Genomic DNA, 23,031 nt, shown 5'->3' on the forward strand with positions numbered 1-23,031 from the left:
TCCGCATTTCAAGGGTTGGCCTATACATCCCAGCATGCAGTGCATGGAAAAACAGGACTGGTTTAAAGATTCCGCATGTAATTGGGAAACTTGGCAACTATGCAAATGACATGGGAAACTGACAACTTGGCAGAGCACTTTTCACATGCACTCCAATTTTCTTTTAAAAACCGCCAGAGTCGTCCGATTAGCAGCTCTTCTGCCAAATTAACTGAGGAAATTGATAACTTGATACTGTGCTTAATCAAGTGTTTATTTTGGGTTCATTGTATTTAATTAATTTTTATTTTTTTTTACACTTTTTGCATTTACAATATCTTAGAGAAAGTAAATACAGTTTTTATTATTTTAAAAATATTTGCTACATTCATATTTTGCAGTTTATTAATTGCGCATTGAATATTTCCGTTCTATTAATGCATTACTTGTCTATTAACTCACATGCTTGTATATATTTGGAGGGGTACTGTTTTGTATCTCTATCTTCATTGCATTATTTAATAAAACGTATCAAACTAAAAAAAGAAGAAAGTTAGACTTATGAATTTGGCTCTTTTTTATTTTAATAAAATGTATAGTTCCCAAATTTGTCCGTCCTTTGTTTTTAATGCTCTATGTCTTCCGTTTCCTGTGCGGGGGCACCAGTAAGGATAGTTCTTACTTTCCAAGATGGCAGCGCGCTTCATGCTGGCTGGAAACCAGGGAGCCGGTGAGTACAGGTCATGCGAAGGACGTCTCCGGCAGTAGGGGGGCTTCATGGGTGGCAAGACGAGTTAATGCCGAAGGCGTGGCGCTCTATTGACCCTGATAATGCCAATTCCTGTGTCGGTTGCTTCCTCTACGGACCAGCTCTATCGAAATCTCCAGTCCTCATATCTCTATTGCTGCAATATTGCACCCGATTGTTTTGAATGTTCATTTAAGTGAATGTGCGTACGGGGGTGAGTTTATTACATGGCGGCTGAGCTGAGAGCTATTCTACTACTGTCTTCCCCATGCCAGCTCCATTGCTACTCCGCTGGTTCGTCGCCAGCACATCTCACTGCTACCAGCCCCGCCACACTGCAACTGTGGTGTCCGCCTCCTCACCCCAGAGCAAGTTTCATCCATTAGCTACGCTCATTGAGGGAGGCTGTTTTTTTAAAATGGGCAGGAGCTTCCTTAACCTACTTTTTCAGAGCGTCTTCTATGTATCCCTTCGATTGTCATGTGTGATTCGCTAAGTATTATCTTTTTTTTTTCTCCAGTTCTGGGAGGAGCGGTTTCCAGCTTCTTGCAGAGCAGCTTCCTCGGGGTGAGTTGTCTTTATTCGCATGCGACTTAGACATGTAAACTGGCCTGGGCTGATTGCCTATCAACAGTTTGCTTTTTTTTTAGACCGTTGGTTTTACAACGGCAACCTGTGACATGTAGGATCTTGTAGTGAGTTGCGACTCTGGTTTATGGAGTGCTGCAATCCGGCACTGCACAACAAACGAGCTTGAATAAGACGTTGAATTATCATTATGAATAGTTATTCTTTAAGATTGTATCGACATGACGTTTCACGCAAAATAGTATAACATATTAGAAAAAGTGAAAGATCTGCTGCAGTTGATGTATTCGTAGATTGCCGTGTAATTTACCAGTGCAGAAGCTAAAATCGGGCCCTTCGTAGCCCAGGGAGCTACCCCTGATAAATGAGGGTTTAGTTAATGGGTGCAAACTAGTATTCGTAGATGCCAACTTTTGACGTTGGGTTCGAGGGTCACTTATGTCTAGCTCACACTCTGAAGGTCCGCACTCAGCATTGGCATGGCTCTGCCTACCCCACTAAATGATAAAATGCGCTGTAAATCCACCACATTAAGGACCATTTAATTAGAATTGGAAACACGCAGGGTTCTCTTTTTGTAATAGTGTTTAATAGCATAGATACCCGTATTTGTCCCAATACGGGTGACAGTTGTGATTAGTTTGAAAGGGAACACTTCACTTGCCTCACTCGGCTAAAGTATGCACTGCATTGTACTTGAGTTGTTTCTTAATAGGTCTTCATAAAGATGGGATTGTCCTGGAGTGCCTTCTGATCTTGGTTACAACTGTTCTGAGAACGCGTGTTTACTAGCAGTGGTGATTTGCTATACAAATGGAAAGATCAATAATATATGTAGCGATAGGATCAATACAATTATCTGGATTTACAATTAACCCAATTGTTTATATCGGTGCATGACTTATCAGAAATTACTTCATCCATCACTGCCTCACCAATAACTTGCTTGCCTGACTCCAAAGTACTTAAATGTTTTTGTGTGGAAATGTAGCAGCAAGGATTCTAGGCTGCAAAATCTGTAAACCTTAGGCGGTAAAAGTTCTGTTACTGGCAGAAGCAGACCTCAGTAATGTCATTGTACGGAGATGAAAGGCTTGCAGGTTCCCGGACACGCTTGCAGCCTTGAGGGTTTATTTTTTTGCTTGTCAAACCTGCACATCATGGGTCAGTTGACCGCTGTGGGTATTCCATATGAGATGCAAACTATAACTTGTTTCCACTGTATATTTCTGTAGTATGTTCTATAACAGTATTCGTGAATGAGGTCTTTCTCTCCGCATTAGACGTTTACAGGATTTTCAACCTCCCTTATCCTTGCTCTGCCTCACTCCCATAAAGGTGGGGGCAGGGGGTAGCGGAGGGAATTTTTATATTTCGCCCGGCCATGCAACACTGCTGAACCGGAGAGAGGGATGTAAGTATTGGGACAAGGACAGTCTGACTCGAGAGTAATATAGATTCCCATACATAATTTGGGCTTTACTTCCTTTGGTTCCACTACTTACTGCTGTGTAAATACCAACTATACCCAGAAAAAAGAGCAGCACTATAGGATCCCTGGCTCAAAGAACATATGAAGATAACTGCACTCACTCTGTTAGTTGCCATAGCGTATCAAGATTCAGAATCGCGTTCTGACCACGACCAAGAAGGACCCATTTGGAGCCTCCTGGAAGCATCAACCTGAACAAGGTTGTGTGAGGTAAACGTGGAGGAAGAGTTCCATTTGGTGTTCTTTTGAAATACCAATCAAGGGAACCCCCAGAAACTCTGCCCATCTTGTGGACCTACACTGGATAATACGTAGAGACAGAAGAAATATGGTATGCTTTCATATTGAGTCTGACCAATTACTCAGTGGTTATAGTGAATATCTTTTGTTGCTACACAATTTTACCTAGCCCACAAACACACCCCATTTGCCGTTAGTGCTTGGTGCTTTTGCCCTCATTACGCTCACTTATCCTCTATTCGCTGTGTACCGCTTTGTGCTCTACTGCATTTGGACTCCCTGGGTCTGGTATTAACGCTTCACAATCCACGTTGTTACTCGCACCTCGCCATGTTCTTCAAATCCTTTTCTATATCCTCTCAAGATTGTTTACGCACATCAAACTATATTGCACCTGACTAACTCATCCTCCAAACTAAATTGCCTTCCTTCTACTGAAGTGCCTCTGCAGTTGCCCTTTGTACCGATCCGCCAACTATGCCTGGCTAAGCTGGTCTACTACCAACCTGGACTGATTTTCCTCAGCTGTTACCTAGTACCCTGCTGGAAAGGTGAATTTGGCTGTGCCTATAAACCTGCACACACATTGTTTTCTGGTGCATTTTAGTACTCTGAGTACTTAAAATCCTGCTACCCTGTACATATCTCATTTAAAGCACCTTCTCATCTGTCACTGCTTGGCTGCTATCCCATCTGTTGAGCTGTCTGTGCAACTCCCTTGTCTGTCTCGCTCCTTACTCTCTCCCCCCCCCACCCCCCCTGCTCGCATGGTGTTCTCTAGCTCCCCTATGTATTCCAACTGCTACTCTATTACCTATTCTACCTCTCTCACGAAGTCTGGAAGAAAAAAGCTTACAAAAGCTCTACTGGTCTCTAAACCAGGCTTACATATTGCTGAGACCTACATCAATGCCACTTCCAGGGAGACTATTACTGACATCCTCTTTTCTGTCTCCTCCCTGGACCTATGGCCTCCCTATCTGGTCTCCACTATCTCCCATTTTTCCTTTTCACCCATTAATGGCGGCACTAGATGGGAAGTAGTATTGGCATACTTCTCATCCTCTATGTGCATCATCAATGTCTATCACAATGGCACAATCCTGGCCCAAGGATCTCAAACTAATCTTCTCCTTTGTGATCGGTGCATGCCCTCTCTCATCGACTTCCTCCCCTCTCTTGCTGCTACTCCCCCTTCCTCTCTAACACTTCCACCACCACTGACGGGAGTAGCACACCCCTGTACCCCTCAGAAAACTTTGCAAGGTGATAATCGGCTTCACTTAGCTATTTTGAACACACGCTCTGCTGTCAAATGCTCCCCTGACATCTGTCTCCTTCTTGAAGACCTTGACCGTGACGTCCTCGCCCTTACTGAGCTGTGGTTCAATGCCAGCTCTTTCACTGCTCTTGACACTCTTTTTCCTGATGGCTACAAACTCCTCTCCAAACCCAGCCCCAACCGGTCTGGAAGTGGAGTGGCCCTGATTATCCCGAGTGGGTCATTGTCTATCATACCTATTCAACCCTACACCGCTTTCGAATGTCTCGTGTGTAGGCTTGGGGTTTCTCCAACTCTCTCACTCACCCTCGCTACTATCTACAGGCCCCCTGACCCTTTTCCCCACTATTCCTCTCTTACTGGGCCGACCTCACCTCCTCCCTCCTGGCATCCAGTTCCGAACTCCTCCTCCTCCAACATCCATCTCGACTCTCATAAATCTGCTGCCTTAAAGTTCTGTGACTCCCTCTCTCACTTTTCTTCCTTCCGGCCCAACCCACTCTGCCGGACACACTCTGGATGCCTTTATCTACCTTTATCTATGGAGACATCCCTCGCCTTAACTCGGTCACCACCCTCCTCTTGAGGTCTGACTACTCTCTCCTCTCCTCCTTCTTGGGACCCCTCGGCCCTCTGTCTGGACAACCTCCCCTCCACCAGCCTCCTTTGCCATCATTCGGCTGATGAAGCAAGTGTGAGTCGCTGCTTTTACTTCCACTTTCGTCCCACCCCTGCTTCTGATTCTCCCTATGACTCTGTCCTTGCTAACCTGCACCTCACCATCTCTCACACCCTTGACATCCTTGCCCTGGTCTTGAGGATCTGCCTGAAACCTGCCTTCAAGTATAACAGCTAGTATGACACTGATCCAGCATCTCTGAAACAGAAGTGCAGAGTTGCTGAAAGGAAGTGGCAGACCTCAGCTTCATATTCTGACAAACTGGCCTGTCGCCTACTCCAAAGGCAATATCGTTCTTCTATCCACTCCAAGAAGAGAGCCCATATCTCTGGAGCCACTAACAATACAGCTGAACTTTTCAAAATATGCAAGGTACTCGCCAATCCAACCGCAGTCTCCACCTCTCTTCTTCCCGCTCTGGCCTCCCATTTCTCATTGAAAACGCAGGTCATCCTGTCCTCACTCTCTTCCCCTCCCCTGCACTCTCCTCCCTCCTGCCCATAGCACATGATGAGGTCTCTATGTTGTGTGCTCTAGGAAGGTCTCATCCAAACAGGTACTCCCATTCTCCTCTAGAACCATTAAGGACAACATCTCTCACACTGGTTTTTGCTGATTTCTGCAACCACTTCTTCACCACTAGCTCTTTCCCCCTATCCCTCAAGCCCTCCCTTGTGCACACTCTCCAAAAAAAAAACTGTCTGCTGACCCTTCCTGGGAAACCTCTGTAAAAAAAAAAATGTGGTCCTCCCCCAACTGATCCTTCGTATTGAACTCGCTGGTTGCCTCCATGACCATCAATCTGCATTCCAGGCATCCATAGACATGGAAACTGCTCTCCCGAACACCTGTGAAGACTTACTTGCTAATCTTGACTCTTACTCTCCTGCTGTTCTCATTCTTCTCGATCTCTCCTCTCCCTTTGACAAGGTCAACCATTCCATCCTCGTAAAACGGCTCTGTGAAACTCTCGGTATCACGGATCGGGCACTGGACTGGCTGACTTCTTTCCTCACTAACTGCCCCTCCCAGCTGAAGCTGGACCTTTACTCCTCCACCACTTCTTTCTACTTGCAGCGTCCCCCAGGGCTCTTTTCCTTCACCATGGCTTTTCAATATCTATCTTGTCCCTCCTTGCTCACCTGATCAGCTCCTTCTCTCCTCATTTCCAGTGCTACGCTTATGACGCACAGCTTTCCTTCAAACTTCCCTCTACTACCTCCTCTTCCTGATTGTCTGACTGCAGCTAATGACCTCTGTCTTAATGCAAGTAAGACAGAGATCCTTCTTATTGCGATGCCTGCGCCCTGTTTCCCCCATTGCCTTCTGGCCATCCTCCTTGGGCACTTTTTTATTTATTTTTTCACCTTCCCTTGAGGCCAAAAACCGTGGGGTCATCTTGGACCTTGCCAAGAAGGCCCACTTCCAGCTTCTCCTTAGAGGCATTCTCTCTTTCCCCAGAAGCTCAATGTTTCCAGAGCTCTAGGCTGGACTACTGCAACAGCATCTTCCTCAATCTCCCCCTTTCCTCCCTACGCCCCCTTCAGCTAATCCAGAATAGGGCTCCAAGACTCATCCTTGGCCTGAAGCCCAGGGACCGTATCTCTTCAGCCCTAAAATCTCTCCACTGGCTCCCAGTGGCCGCAAGTATTAAATTCAAGACCCTATGCATCACCCACAAGGCTGTTTGGGGCCGGGGCCCTTCTATCTTCAGCTTTCTCTCCCTAAATACCTCCCTGCCAGAACCCTCCACTCCTCTAACTCCAGCTCTCTGCTTGTCAAACGTTTCTCGAAGCAGAGAGTTGGGGGCAGGTCTCACTTCGGCTGGTGCCTCTTTGGGACAGTCTGCCTGCCCCACTCAGACTTGTGCCGAACCTCCTTAAATTCCAGAAACTTCTCAAAACTCTGCTTTTCTCTACTACACTCGCCTACTAAACACCCCACTGCCGCTGAGACTGGCGGCCAGGACCTCATGAATCCCACCGGTACCTGGCCCCTACCCAACCAGCTCCAGCATCTGCCTCCAGCACTGCCCTTGTGGGCTTCCCTGGGTGACTGTGCTTCCCACCGTGGGATTCACCCGTCTTGCACTTAACCAGCAAGTCCCTCTCCTAGAATCCTCAGCCCTTGCCCATTACTTGCTCCATGCTCCCCCAGAACTTCTATTCATAGCACTTGCACGTCTGAGTGCCACAAGGCCTAGTAGGACCACAATTGCATGTCTTTATTTTTCTTCCCCTGTCCCCTTCCCTATTTTGCCTTGTGATGCCATGAAACACTTTTGTTGTACATGCACCTAACAAATGCTCAATAAATTTAATAAATAAACACCAACGGTCACAAACACACAATCACATTTCCTGAATGGGGAACACCTCTCCAAACAAAGCAGAAAAGCGCTTATAGCCTCGCAGGAAGAAGTGTCTAATCCCCACCCCCCCTTTTTTGGTATAGTTACCCAGGGTATGCAGAACCATCTCTTGGTCAAGGTGCAACAGTGAGCAGATCATAGTAAGGAACCCATGTCCAGGTTTTAATAATAACCACATGGGAGAGAGAATGTATGCAAGGGCTCCACACACAAAGGCCCAGATGTCCCCCCCCCCCCCCCCAAAAGCCTTACCGAAGTGACTTAGCTACTCTCTACCAGGGACTCTTCCAGGGGCTCAAAGGGAGGCCCCTTTATATATGGAAAACAGCCCAACAAGGAAAAACCCTTGTTAAATAGCCTGGTGCAGGATGCACGATGGAGATCGTTTTGTGATCCCAAGGGCTACTCTGATAAAGTTGGATTTGCGGCAGCAGCTTTTGTATAAAGTGTAAGGATCCCAGCATTCATCAATAAGGACTGAAACGTATTGGGCCAAAGAATAGCAAGCGGGAGAACAGTAAGGAGAAGAAGAACGGCATGACTTACAATATTAAGGTGCACCATCTCTGCCGGCTTCTTGGATTAAATCCATGCTATAGCGCCTGGCGAGGAACCAGAAGTCTGCCATGTTGGATGAGGTGGAATTGACCATTTAAGGAGGCTGCCATCTTGGGAAGGCTGCAGCATGAGCAGCGAGGTGTGGGCAGGAGTCGAATTCCTCTAAGCAGCCAGCAGCGCCACATGCTATGAACGCCCAGGTGTGTTCTCGGGGGTAGGAATTCAGATTCAGGAAGCAGTTGCTGAAAGTAGCTCCTGGGCGTCTAAGATTTCCCTCGGCGTCCGTGGGTTGGGACAATTGCCGTTGGAGCCGGAAGGGGCAGAAAAGGGGTCCCGACAAAAAGAACTCTGAGAGCACCCCCTTGAAACCGACTCTGGATTTGTCTCTTTCATCGCGGCGGGTGGGGAGCAGGAAGATATAATAACGTCTCAACCAAGAAGGAACTTTGTCCCTGGTGCGGCCCTGTCAATATTGCATGAAGACACTAGATCCAAAGTCAACACACTGTGGTGGTCTTTCGAGACACACATTTGGTCTACAGAAACTTGGCACCCTAAGAAATTACCCTTTGAACAATGGGCTACAGTTAAATCTACACCAACTTGAATTGTATTTGTATAAAGAATTGTTTGTTGTTTGTATTATATATATGTCCTGATGAGGTGCACCAGACAGAAACTATATAGGCCGATCTGGTTGCCTGAAACTCGAGTCGACAACACCATAGAGCCCACTCCTCCCAGAGTTGGCTCTAACTTGGGTTTACAGAGATAAAATGTGGTAATTGGTTTGTGTTCAAGAGCGACGACCTTAGAACATTTATCTTGTCTTTACTCTTAAAACATTGTTACCTTAAATTGCTCAAAGTGCATAGTTATCGACCCAAATGGATGGGATATTCTGATTGACAAGAACAGAATTATCAGGATTGCGTTTTTTGCACAAGTAAGAGTGGCGTTTTGTATACATGGTGATGAAAGAGTATATGAGGAATGATATGTGAGATGTGAGTTTTTCGTTGGTGTGACAATGTGTGTTTTGAGAATTGGTTTTAATAGTTGTGATATTAATGTACTTGATGTGTCTTTTTGTAAATGTTTTCCATGATCATGGTATGATCAAATGAAATCTGACATACTGGCTCTTGTCTACAACATATACCCTTTAAATAGGGTTATTACGTTGGAAGGAATTATGTGGCATTTTTACGCATTAATTATATAAATCAACAAAAGGAGGGTGTGCACTTATCTACAGATGATTGCATTTTTGTATGGAAGATTTCCTGACCAGGTGGTATTCATCTGACACAGAAGCTGATAAAGTCTCAAAGGTTTTCTTAGGATAGAGTATGCATACAAAAATAGTTGCCAAAAAGATTCTCGGACAAGAAGGTTTTATAGCTATAGGGTGCCACTTTTTATTCACTCTGGAATGCCTGAAAAATGGTTGCCCTTGCTTTTATTTCCAATCTGTGATGAGCACCAGAAAATGCTCTGTCTTGCACTCTGTTACTGACTGTATCTTTTTATTATGATCTTGTGCAATGCAGTTTGATATTGATTTCCCTTTTTATTTACTCTTATGCCAGCCTTCCCATTTATTGCTTCCTCGCAGTCATTCATGTCTGCCGCTACACCAATGACTGTCACTAGAACACTTTCTGTTGTTACATCTATTGCTTTTGCTATTCCCTCCCTCACTGACATGTTTCTTTCTGCTACTGCCTCTTTCTTTGCTACCACCTTGTTCTCTCTCCTGCTACTGCACCCTAAATCTACCCCACCCTATGCATTCACTTTTTAGGTGAAGAAATAGGGTAAGGTTTCTGGTTGTGCTTTTTGGTTAAGACTGAAAAATGGGTTTATGATGCAGGTGTTGACTATACTAGATGCCAAGATGTTTGCTACAGGCGCTACGTGACTCAAGCCACACTGTATCGCAGGGGTCAGTGCTCCAGATAAGATTTTGAGGTGGGAGTATTTTACTCCCCTTTTTTTAAACTTTGAGAGTAAATGTGATTTTTTTAAGAGTAAACATTTTTTTTCTCCTTTGCAAGAGAGTAAAGTGACATCCAGCCGACGTGTGCAAAAACTATATGGAAATCATTACTGTGCGGCAGCATTCTGCATTGTGACAGAATACACCATTCATTATTTATCTAAGGTCTGGCCATTTGATCTCTCCTGTATATATTTAAATGTTGAAATAAAAAACCTAGTCAATTGCATAGTAAAGCAAACATGAATTGTATTGTGTCTTTTGAGGTTCGATGGCAGAATTGATTTTTGATGTTTAATGAAAGTCCTCATTTCCTGGAGTTATACTACCTAATGGTATGCTAAAGTTATGACACAACAGTGCAGAGAGGCACGGACTCCATGCTAAATTCTATATCTTATCTAATGGTTAAATGGTTATTTATATAGCGCTTTTGGCAAATCGGTGTACATAGAACATATTTATCACAATTATCACCAAACCAAAGTCAGTACTCCTTTATCGACCTCAAAAGGCTGAGTTGGCCTTGCCGGGATTCGAACCTACAGATCATGCACAGATTGCAGCAACGAGTACTCAACCGGCTGAGCTATCTTATTGGCTAACATCCTTCAGAGGTCTGTTAACTGAGTATTGACTGAGGTATAATAATCACAGTACCTAGATGTTGGATGAACAATTTTATGAGTTTCTATTTCAATTATATGTAACTTTCCTTTGATTTTGAACAGCGCTTGCACTTCCTGGAGAGTCAGGTTTTGGATGTTTTAATTCTAGTCTTGACCATTTGAGAGGCTAGAACACCTGTGATTGGTGTAATAACAATCACTCACCCTTGAGCAAAGACTCTGCTGCCACTGACCATTTATAGTAATGTACTCCACTGATAGCAAGGTTGAATGGATGTAAACTATACTGTGCATAGTCATCCTTTTACACACTGTTTTTATAATTTGAGTGTACATTAAATTATAAGTGTAAAAATGATCTGCCTCCGCATGATTATGCACATAGCAACGAAACTCTGAAAAATACACTTGTGCAATACTGGTTTGCTTTCACCGTTAATATTTTGTAGCAAATGCTTTTTTTTTTTTATTTCTCAATTGCAACTTAGTTTTCCATCTTGTTAATTATACAATCCTAAAATTCTAGGAAAATATGCACAGTGCTTCTGAAGCTGAATTGAAAGAAACCATTCCTTTTATCAGTGTGCAGTTCCTTTTTTTTGAAAGGCTTCAGAGAAATGCATTCTGTTTCAGAGGTGATTTGCAATTACATCCATGTAGATGAAAAATCAAAAGAAGCCTTCTGGTTTCTGTCAAGTAACCCAACCTTTGCACTGCCCTCTGCTCTAAACCTGTGTGTAAATGTACACAGGAAAATAATAAAGCTGTCGTATTTGACATGCGTAAAAATGCCTGGTACGGACTTTATTTGGAGGCCTGGCAGGGGTTATTCAACCATATTTTAAGGACCTCAGGAGGATGAATGGTTATGGTTCCAACCTGAGACCTAGATTTAACGCCTCTTCATCGAGTGCATTAACCCACTAAGAATGAGTAAACTGTAATTTAGAAAAGGCATTTGGCCCAATGTACTATGTGGTTTCTCTTGGGAGCCATATACAGCATACTTGTATGGGAGATTTCCTTTATAGCCGACAACCGGTATTGGCCGAACATTAAGATCATGATCCGAATTTGAGATTTCTATTGATATGTATGAGACTTGATGCATATTTTGGAGAGATTAGAAGGAAATGGGACATTTTTGGGGAAGTGCGTTTTACAGCAACAGGAATGTTTTTCAGTATAGAACACTTATTTTAAAACAAAATGACAAAGGGTAGACTACTTAATCAGTAACCTCTGTTTAATGTTAAAGTGAAAAGGTCTCATTAAGGCAACTGTCCAGCTGTAATAGCAGGCATCGTTTGTAACTGTTTTGTAACTGCCATTATCTGTACCTCACAGCACATTACAAGTATGTAAAGGTCAAGGTGTAAGTGGAGAGATTTGCAAGCAAAACATACACCTGCTTTTTTTACATCTGTATTCTCCATTTAAAGCTATAGTCGCCCCAAACTTTAACATAAAGAAACACAGTGGGGGTTTTCCTGCAGTAAACAATTGGATGGTCTTGTGTAGCTGTTTTATAATATAATTTTACATCCTTTAAGTGTTGCAAGAAAATGTTATTAGGCTGTCTAAAAGAAAGGCCTTTCAAGAAATATCAGTATTGTCACTACTTTACTTTACAAAAGGAGTGAAATCGACATCTGTCTTTCAAAAGCACAGCTGAAGGAAAAAAGTTTGAAATTGTACAACCGTTTTAAATGCTATAAAGGCAAGTGCCACTTGTGAACAAGCTGTTTCTATCATTTATTTTCTTGGTGTGTGTATCTTTAAAGGAATGGGTTCTGGAGGCACACTTGCTCTGTTTTATTTAGAGGCAACTTTTGTCTTAGCTCATGGGGAGAGACTGGTGGGAGTATTTATGCATGTTCCCAGAAGGCTAATTCAGCAGGAGCTGAAACCAGCTCTTTGGACTTTCAAAGCGATTACCAGCAGCACTTGTATCTTTACCAGGAGCTAAATTGCGCTCAGCACCCCTGAATTTCGATCCCTGTGTTATAGTAGTATGCTCCCGTCCCAGACCAGGTGCACTAGGCTTCCAAGGATGACCATGATGAAACCGCTTGACCAGCCAAGGGGCATTCACATAGGTGGTAGGTTCTGAGGTTTTGTCACATGAACCATATCCTTTCCAGTCAACCAGAAAATGTGAACATCTGTGGTGTCGGGAGTCGCAAATGCCTTCTACCTCCTATTCCACACGTTCATTGGTAACAACTGCTTGTGAAACACGACTGCTACCCATCTCCTGCAGCAAGGCTTCAAAAGGGAATTGTGACAAACTAGGTGAATGCGTTTCCAAGAGGTGGGTAATTGAAGGTGAAAAGGCCAGTGGGTTAATTCACTATATCAAATGGTCAATAATAGACAAGTGAAAGCTTAAATGCATCTGCTTCCCTCCATTTTGCCTAATTCACCATTACCTCTGTCATGACTACCTTATTCAGAAGTTTTTATTCCAAAATGTAAAAAAAAAACTGGTGAAATGGTGTAGATTTTTTTTAGCTATTAGTTTGCGAGAGTTGAAATGGGTTTAAGAGACCTGTTGATTGCATTTACATAGCATACCATATACCATATAATCTTACTATTCTTCTGAGTTTGTGTAACTTGTTGAATGATTTTGGTTACTGTTTAACATATGTGAATTGTTAGTAAAGTAAGATATATATATATATATATATATATATATATATATATATATATATATATATATATATATATATATATATATATTGATCAGTTTGTTAATACTTGTTAGGACAGTTTTTCTGAAGTCCAACTAAGGGCTTAGTAGAACCATTAAATTGTGGCCATATAAGGCTGTACCACCTGAGTTCATGGTATTGTAGACGTAGAGGGAGAGAGGGCTGTAGAATCGGTACAAGTGAAATTGTAATAAAAATAATACAAAGAGACAATGAAACACTAAGGATTTATTTAAATACAAGTAGACCCAGATAAATCTAGGGGTAAGTAAGCACTAAAACATTATATGAAATTGCAGTATAAAACACAGCACTATACTTGAAAGTATACAGACCCATGTATAGACCTTATTTGAAGTACCTAACAGTAGTTCTAGGGAAGTCGAAACCTTTTCATACACGTTCCGTATAGGTCAAGCCTATTCTTGGGGAGTAAAAACCAATGGTTAGTTTTTACAAGTACATTGAGTAATGCAAGGGCAGTAGACCTTCCAGTTGTATAATGATCCTCAGTACAAATCACATTTGGTGAATAGTGGAACACCTATTTTAGGTGCAGTAAAAATCTAGAACTACTTTTGTGATAACACAGTTATACTAGGTGAGTAAAACCTAAGGATGTAACATACAATAACAGGTGCTTTTGAAATCGGGTAACCCCAGATTGAGGTAAGCAGTAACTCTTGTAACTTATTTTTGGATGGCACACAGCTAACACAAGGTAAGTAAAACCCACATACATTTTTTTTTTAAACCTCACAATGAAGGGGAAAGTAAAACCAAATGTTACACTTTTTCGGAATGACTCAGTTATTCTAGGTAGGCAACAACCTAATACAGACTTATTCTAGACAGACTAGCAACAAGTCAGGGGAAGCAAGACCCATTTGGGGGACATTCATACAATTACCCTGCTGGAATAATCTGGTGAAACCAACACTTCTGGGAAGAGGCACAATCTAATCAAAGGAGAGTAAAATACCTTCACATCTACTTTCTATTAGACTGGCAAAACAGTTGCTAAGGAAGAAAATATGTTAACCATACTTTTAAGAATAGTGCATCACACCTTCAAGATCAGTAAGAACTTTTGTAACAATTATAGTTACCAACCAACTCTTTACAAATAAGTCACTTTGATACACTTCTTTTCTAGGCAGAAGTCCCAATCCCTTGAAAGTCTTTTCCTTATTCTTGGAGCATGTGTGTTCTCAGTGCAGAAGGGGGGGGTTTCACTAGGACTAGTGACCAACAGGCAGTGTCAGAATAGGTTCTTTAGTAGCAAAAAGTCAGTTCCTTAGGAGAAATGGGCAAACGGATGAGTACTTTACTTTTGAACTAGAAGAGGGTCCAGGGCCTTCGCAGAAGACACCCTAGCAGCATTCTAACAGTGGGACTGGGTGCTCTGGAATGCGAGGCCTCTCCATCACAGAAAACAACCTACAGCTACACAGAAATCCCAACAGGCTTTAGGTAAGTACATACCAAAGCCCACACAGTACCTCGGCATTGAAGCAGATTTTGCAGCAGGAGAACTTCAGGGTCTGCAGCCAGATACCCGGTCAGTGGATTCCTTGTGGAGACTGAAAACAAGAACTCAGAAGGGAGTTTGCAGCAGGGATCGATGAAGAAGGCTCTAGGCAAGATTTCCCTCGCGACTGAATGCGATTCTGTGGATTTGGCACCTTTTCAAGGAGCACAGAAGACAGAAAATCACGGTTGAATTTTCGTTGTTTTAATGGTCCAACACTGTGGTGAGGGGACTTTTCGGACTCGATTTGTGTCTCTGGTGATCCACCACGATGCCCACAAAGTTTTGCGAGATTCGGAATACTGTGCACCGCACAATGGCTCGAGGTCCCAGAGTATTTGAATATTGCAACAACGCAAGGTCGCAGTAACGCGTGGGATGGCTCAAAATGCAGGTCTTGAGTCTAGTGGGTCCCACCAGGCTTTGGGTCGGGGCCGTCATTTCCAGAGTCCTCGGGTCGATTTGGAAGGAAGGGCTACAGCAGGCTCTCCGGTCGCTGGAAATTGTTTCAGCTGCATTTCCTTCATCTCCCTCTTTGGTGTTGGTTCCAGAGGTCGACTTTTCCTCAGCTTCCAGGTTTGCAGTATTTATCAGGAATTACATAAATGAGGGGTAAGGGGGGGCATTTTCATTAAAAATGGACACCCTTGGGTCTCTTTACTGCAGCTGTGAACACAGCCCGCGGTAAACGTGCACCAAATTAATACAGGGTATCACTGCCACCAGCCATTGAAGGTAAGCTTGTCGCTGTAATAGAATTGTTACCGTTTTAGTGTGAAAGGGGATACATTGCATCTCCCCAGCACACCACATAAGGTGGGGTGTGCTGGTTTCACTTAACAAAATGTAAAAGGGATCCAAAGATCCTTTCTACCCTTGGAACTGTAGTTCCCTCTAAAGGCTAGTAGAGAACGTTTAAAAGGGCAGCCCATAGGGCAACCCAGCAACAGGCATGTATTTCCAAGAGGTTGTCCAAGGGATACCTTTTTAAAATGACAGTAACGCAGAGTCTAAAAAATGACACCCATAAAAAGAGCGAAAGATTCTGTGTGTGTAGAAAAAGGTATTATGGAAAAATATCCCACTATTAAAGCAAAACCTTTTTTGGGTTGACCCAGGTCAGGAAGATTTACCAGTTCTGTGTTAATCCTACCTAACAATACTCTTGTCAGGCAGACCCCTTTTTCTAATGCCCCTTAATTTTACAGTTTACCCTGCAATTCGGGGCAAGAAATGGCCGGTTTTAGAACTCCAATTTATTTAAAAAAGGAAATTAAAGATGAGCCCCATACTTTATGCAGGAAAGGGTACCATAATGTTACACAATAACAGCTTGTCTGTAGAAAAAGAAATTAACATGCCTGCATGATTTCACTACTTCACACGCATGCGTTCCTTTCCATAATCAAGACTGCTATCAAGGAACTGTTGCATGCCCCCATTTTCGAATAGAAACATTGTGATGTTTGGCCAATAGGTTTGTTAAAAAAAAAAAAATAATCGTGAATCGCATCAGATTTCTGCAAGTTTTAGGTTGGAGAAACAGTGTCCTCCATTTAGATAGCACTCTATTTCAGATCGCCCACCCCAACTCGAGCCTGTGAGAATGGTTTACAGATTATATTGGACAAATATAAATACCATTCGATTTTCGAATCGCATATGTATCTCATTATGCAATTTCAGAATGAAGGTTTGTGCAGAATTTACATTGGCACTATTTTTAGGGGAAAAGGAAAGACATTAACCTTGCTGACATTTCCCATTTCCTTATTAATAGCTAAAGCCCTCAAAGAATACAAATGATCAAACAAATCTACATTAGGCCATGGTACAGGACCCTCTCACATGATCTAATGTTTGCTATGTCTGTGATTACCCTTGCAGTACTTTTTAAATATCACTTCCTAAATAGTATTTTAATTTTATTGAGCACATAGTCGGCGCTGGAGAATGTTCTATATTTTACACTGCTCATATTTACTTGAATTAAATCTCCTTCAGCCTTAAATACAATGAAGTTGGAGGTGTGGGGGAACTCTAGCAAACCACAATATCCTATTCTTTCAATGAATAATTATTCAAGAACCCCGCACTCCATTTGCAGGAACACTGTTTTCTATACACAATCCTGTCTCACTGGGCCTTCAATATGCGTGCCCTAGTGGCAACCACCACCCCAGTTCCTTGCACGCAATTTCGAAATCTTGGCAATCATTTCATGGGACTTATCTAATTGCATTTGGGGAGCTACTGAAATGTTTCTATCGAGACATTGCGCCGGTAAACCCTCTCAGATTGGAAATCTTCCAGTCTATAGGCCCAGTGCTCCAGATATGATTTTGTGGCGTGAAATATTTTATTACCTATTTTTATACTTTGAGCGTAAATGCTATTTCAAGGGATTAAAAATGTGTTTTCTCCTTTGCAAGATAGTAAAACGTGTTAGACATCCAGCCAACGTGTGCACAAATTTATATGATAACTCGTGCATCAGGGATCCACAGTGTGACAGAAAACCAGTTTTCTCGCATAATTAACAGATCAAGCACAAAGTGCAGTAGCATCCTCTCGCCAATTCAATGGATGAACACCAACGCTGAGCTTCCCTTGCATGCAAAGAATCTCATGGTCAAATGTCGGGTGGGAGGTTAGCCTTTTATCCTTCAGAGGTTGCTAAATTATCGACTAAGGCAATCCTAATCTGTGCTTAGAAGTTGAAAGAAGCCTGCATGACCCACTACGTAATGTTGAATGCCTAGCTAAGTTACCTGTACAGAGGCATTTAAAAAAAAATACATATTTTTTATTTGACATTACAGGAGTGTTTCCAGGCACCACAAGACCAATTGGGGCGTGGGGGGAACATAGGAAAAACACAATTGGCCTTGTGACAATCCTACCGTGCAAGTACAAGAGGTGATGTGCAGGGGTGCGTTGGGGTAGAAGGAGAAGTGCAGGGGGGGGGTGCCCAAAGGGAGGGGGATTGGCAAGTGTTGAGGGGGGCCAAGATGGCAAGTACACAGGGAAAGAGAGGGTGAAGGCAGGGTGAGTGCAGTGGATAGTGTGTACCAGGTTAGGGCTAGTCGGGGGGAATGGAGCCTGAGGGCAAGTGCTGGCAGGGATGTTGGGGGGACTGGTACGGGGGTGGTCCGGCCCCTGTATGACTGTGAAGGGACCAGGCCCCAGCCTCATCAGCAGAGGGCATGTTTAGCACGGGAGAGGGAAGGTAGAGGAGAAAAGGAAAGTCTGGAGAAGTTTCTGGAATTTAAGAAGAACTGGCTCAAGCCCTGAGGGGGCTAGGGGGGGCCGTTCCAGAGGGAGGACCCTACAGAGGAGGGGGGGGGGATCTACCTCCCACTCTCTGCTTGGAGAAATGTTTGACATGCAGAGAGTTGGAGCCAGAGGACCGAAGGACCCTGTCGGGGAGGTATTTGGGGAGGGAAGGCTGGATGTAGAGTGGTCCCAGGCCCCAGACAGCCTTGTGGATGAAGCATAGGGTCTTGAATTTGATCCTTGTGGTCACCGGGAGCCATTGGAGAGATTTTAGGGCTGGAGAGATGCAGTCCCTGGGCTTGAGGCCAAGGATAAGCATTGCAATCCTATTCTGGATTAGTTGAAGTTGGTGAAGGGAGGAAAGAAGTAGGTTTAGGAACAGGCTGTTGCAGTAGTCTAGCCTAGAGAGAACCAGGGCTTTGGAGACAGTGAGCTTCTGGGGAAAGGTCGACAATGCACCTAAAGAGATGGAGCTGAACATTGGCAAGGTCTGTGATGTGTGGAGAAAGGAGTCCAAGATGATCCCCAGTTTTTTTTGCCTGAAATGGGTTAATGGAGGGGACCCAAGGAGGCTGGCCAAAGAGTTAGGTGGGGGGGAGCAAAGAGCAGGCATCCCATTGAGAAGGATCTCCGTCTTACTAGCATTAAGGCAGAGATCATTGGCAGAGCACCATACCTGAATGGGAGTCAGGTAGTGAGAGGAGTAGGAGAAGGTAGATGATGGCAGCTTGAAGGAGAGCTGTGTCGTTTGCATAACACTGTAAATGAGGGTAGAGGGTGGAGTTCAAGAGTGCCAGAGGGGCCAGGTAGCTGTTGAAGAGCCATGGCAATAGGCTAGAACCATGAGGGACATCACAGGTAGAGAGTGAGTTGGTAGAGAAAAAAAGGACCCAATTGCACTTGGGAGGGTCTGTTTCAAAGGAAGGAGGTCAACCACACCAGTGCACGGTCTGTGTTGCCTATGGTGGTATGGAGACATTTTATGAGGATGGAGTGGTTGACTCTGTCCGAGACGACCGAGAAGGATCAGAACAAAGGGTGTATTTGAGTCCAGGTTGTAGAACAGGTCTTCACAGGTGTTGAGGAGAGCAGTTTCCGTGCTTCTGAATGCCCTGAAACCAGACTGGTGGTCATGAAGGCAGGCAGCCATTTCGGTTTGGAGGGTCAGTTGGGGGCTGATCAGCTTTTCCATGAGTTCGCCCAAAAAAGGGGTGATGGAGATGGGGGGTGATCCAGGCAAGAAGGGTCAGTAGATGGCTTTTTTAGGAGAAGGTCCATGAGAGGGTACTAAAGGGGTTGTGGGAAGGAGCCTGTGATGAAGGAAGGGGTGCAAAGGTCAGCCAGAGCTGGGGCGAGGGAGGCAGTGCTGTCCTTGATGGTTCTGGAGGAGCAGGGAGCAACTGTTTAGATGACTTTCTTAGAGCAGACCACTCTAGAGATCTCATCCGGTGAAATAGAAGAGAAGGAAGAGTGCGTGGGGATGGGGGGGGCGGAGGGGGAGGGTCGGGAGGCAGGGGTGGAGTTGGGGGAGCAGATGACATGGAGAGAATGTCCCGAGTTTTGCAGGAGAAGTGGGCGGCCAGTGAAGTGGGCCTGGAAGGGAGGAGGAGAGGAGACCTGCAGTAGGAATTGCAAGCTCCTTGCAGATTAAAAAAAGTTCTGCCGTGTTATTGGTGGCTCCAGTGATGCGGGCTTGGACATCTGCTCTTCTTGGAGCAGATGGTGAGATATTGCCTTTGGGGGATAGGTGATGGTCAGTTTGTCAGAGAATGAGCTAGATGCCTGCCACTTCCGCTCTGCAGTTTTGCATTTGTGTTTCAAAGATGCCAACTCTGAGTCCTACCAAGAGTTGCATTTGGAGGTAGGCATGTCTTGCTTAGTTTCTATTTCAGTTAAAACTATAACCATGTCTGTTTTTTTTATTTTTAAGGCACTTGCTAGGGTTTTGAAGTTTAATTGTAGCTTCGAATATCTGAAAGAGGCTGTGACCCCTGTGATTGGTGAAATGACAGTAACTTTTTAACTTGCGGTAGGGCCCTGCTTGCGCTGATCATTTATAGTACACATTGGCTCCAAGTAAAGGTTAGTGGATGTTTGAATTATGCATTCCATACTCATCTGTGCCTTGGATAAGCTTTTAAGGGAGGAGTATTTTACATGATTTTTATAATTTTAAATGTAAAATTAAATTGAAAGAAAATTTGCCTCCACAAAATGACAGGCAACGAAAACATGACTAAACTTGAAAATGAATAGAACACATTAAAAAGAGATGTCTGGCTTCAAACAGTGTTACATTTGAGGAAAACCTGCTATGAACCCACCACATATGCATCTTGATGATAAATACACAGACACAGGAACTCTGAAAAATACAATGCAAGAATGCATTTACTGAAATAAAGCATATGTTTTTACAAAGGATAGTTCCCAATGGTTTTCCCTCTTATTACTGATAGGACCCTAAAATTCGCCTCTCCAAGGGCACCTAAAGACACAAAACCCAGCAGAAATGGAATAGAAAGAAACCATTTGTTATCTCACTGTGTGGTGTTCCTTTCTGAGTGGCCCAGTGCAAACAGCTCAGAGAGGTAATGCCTTGTTTTTCATATTGCTTCTATATGGCCTGTAATTTCATCCAGGCAGATAAAAATCAAGATCTTCTAGTTTCTGTAAAGTCACCTGCCCTTTGCACTCACTGCCCTCTGATCTCAAGTAGGGTGTAAATGATACACATAGAAAGATAAAAGATGTCCTATTTACATGATTTTAATGCGTAGAAAAGGTCTAGCACAACACTTGTTTGGAGGCCTGAGCATGCCCCTGGAGTCCCTTTTCAGGAAAGAAAGTCTGTCTCAAGGTTAAGTTGGTTTGGAATCCTATTGAACAAGGCCCTATTCTCCAGGTGGTATATAGACTTCACTCATCTATGGTGACAGGTGAACATCTTCCTGGCAGCTTTTCCAAAGTCAGAATCTCCTCCTCCGCTCACACCATATTTAAGGGTCCAAAACTCCCATGCCAGGTCGTAATTATGTCCCACTCAGTAATTGCCCAAGTTGTTCCATTGGTCTACCCCCTATTTGGACACTCCTACTGAATACACTTCCCCAGTCTTCATTAGTGAGTGTCCGGAGACTGCCCCTGGACGGTAGTGGTGCGCAGTATTAATCAACATATCACATTAGATGATTATAATTTCTACACCAGTTATCTGAAAAGGGTGGGGGCCAAAACTACTCTAAAATACTAAATCATAGATTATTGAAATTGGTGGTAGCAGTCACACTTGTGCACATGCAGGATACATTTGTGCTGTGAATATTTAGGATTTTATTTAAAATTCTAGAGAATTTGATGTCAAATCTAAGAGCAGTCTTGTAGCTTTGAAACCCACCCTTTCCCATGTTATGCTATGAGTCTATAATTGTTTCCATTTGTGCTTTTGATTTTTACCTGGGGGGGCTGTGTTGTGGACCACGAGAGCCAGCTGGTCGTGCAGTGACTGCAGGGAATCCCTCCCCTTGAACCGCATCTTTCACCTGACCATAGAAGTCCAGCGTTCACACTGAAGCAGCGTCTCACCCATGCGCGTAAAGCGTGTCACGGTCGTCCGGCAAAAAGGCAAATAAACGAATAGCGTTGACATCAAATCACCTCATGGAACAACTCGGCGTGGGAACAACATCTTGGAAGTGGAGTTGCCTGTAGAGCTAAGACCTAAGCTTTTCCTCTGTCCGACTTGAACAAATGTTAATCTGCTCTACGTCGCCCACGCAGTTCCTGTCCTAACGCTATTCTGGCTACACCTGTAACTGGCACTACTTGAAACAATACCACCAATATGAAAATTGCAGTTTTTCACAACTAGGTTGGAGGAAGCTAATACAGGAACCCTCCTTGCGTATCATTTATCAGCCTCTTTGTCATGCTTTGGCTCTTAATCAGTTGAGAATATCAAGCGAGCGGTATAACTTAATCTTGCCAGCAATTGTTGACCTCGACCATGCAATCGGCTGAGAAGTCTATACATATCACAGCTCCATAATTCAATGTCTCTAGAGCTTCCACCACAGAATCCACATTAAACAGAAAAAGTATAGATGCTATACATATACCATACAATCCTTCCTCCAACGTTGGCAAAAAAGTGGACGATCGCCTATCACAATCTCCTTTGTTACCGCTGTTCAATTCTACCATTTGTGTAGGAGGTACTTAACAGTTAATAACCTCGTCTATTGCAGATAACATGGTAGTAGTGACCTTGTTCCGGAAGTGGATAGTACAACCTTTTCAATTGCCATTTATTTTTGTTTGTATAAATCTGTTTTTATTAACTAACATTTCGTTATAACTACAGTGATGCATGGCAATGATTGGTACAGAATCCCGTTGGTGCATAATAAAAAGTGGGCCACCGATTTTCCCATCAGAAGCCACATTATCCAACTCTCCCATTCCTTCTCCCATGTATTCCCCTGTACAATCCTACGTTGCTTGTTCTTGCTCACCTCCTTCCCAAGCCCCCCATCTGGGTTCCATCCCCCACTCTGAACCCCAGTACTGTGTCCTACATATGAAATCCCCCTTCCATGTTGCCCCATTCCTCCATGATTAAGGTTGTTTTAAATCTGTTAATTTTTTGTAATCTTTTTTTTTTTACTTTATTGAATATTCGAATAACAAACCAACAGAAAGGTTACCTTCAACCCCACCCACACACCCAGCCCAGACACTGAAAAAAAACAGTGGTAAGCATGAACAAACAGCCCCAGACAGTCAATAGTGCACAGCAAGAGAAGAAAACGTACACTCCAGCCCCCCCTCAGAGTCCGAGATGGTTGGCCAGCCATCCACAGGCTTGTGTTATTGAGCATAGACCGGGGAGGTGGCAGGAGATTGCGCCATTAAGGACATATCTGCCATGTATTGTCTC

The 23,031-nt window shown here is 43.6% G+C and overlaps 1 protein-coding gene across 1 annotated transcript in view; it reads left to right on the forward strand.

Annotated features, from left to right (window-relative positions):
• The first annotated feature begins 613 nt into the window (after positions 1–613).
• Positions 614–23,031, forward strand: part of TUFM (Tu translation elongation factor, mitochondrial) — a 379,939-nt gene continuing 357,521 nt past the window's right edge. The window contains exons 1-2 of the mRNA XM_069652151.1: positions 614–709; positions 1,248–1,294. Of these exons, the coding sequence (XP_069508252.1) occupies positions 670–709; positions 1,248–1,294 (87 nt within the window). The 5' untranslated portion in view covers positions 614–669. The remainder of the gene's footprint in view (positions 710–1,247; positions 1,295–23,031) is intronic.

Source organism: Ambystoma mexicanum, chromosome 3p, assembly GCF_040938575.1.
Source record: "Ambystoma mexicanum isolate Mex_15411 chromosome 3p, UKY_AmexF1_1, whole genome shotgun sequence".
Classification (NCBI taxonomy): Eukaryota; Metazoa; Chordata; class Amphibia; order Caudata; family Ambystomatidae; genus Ambystoma; species Ambystoma mexicanum.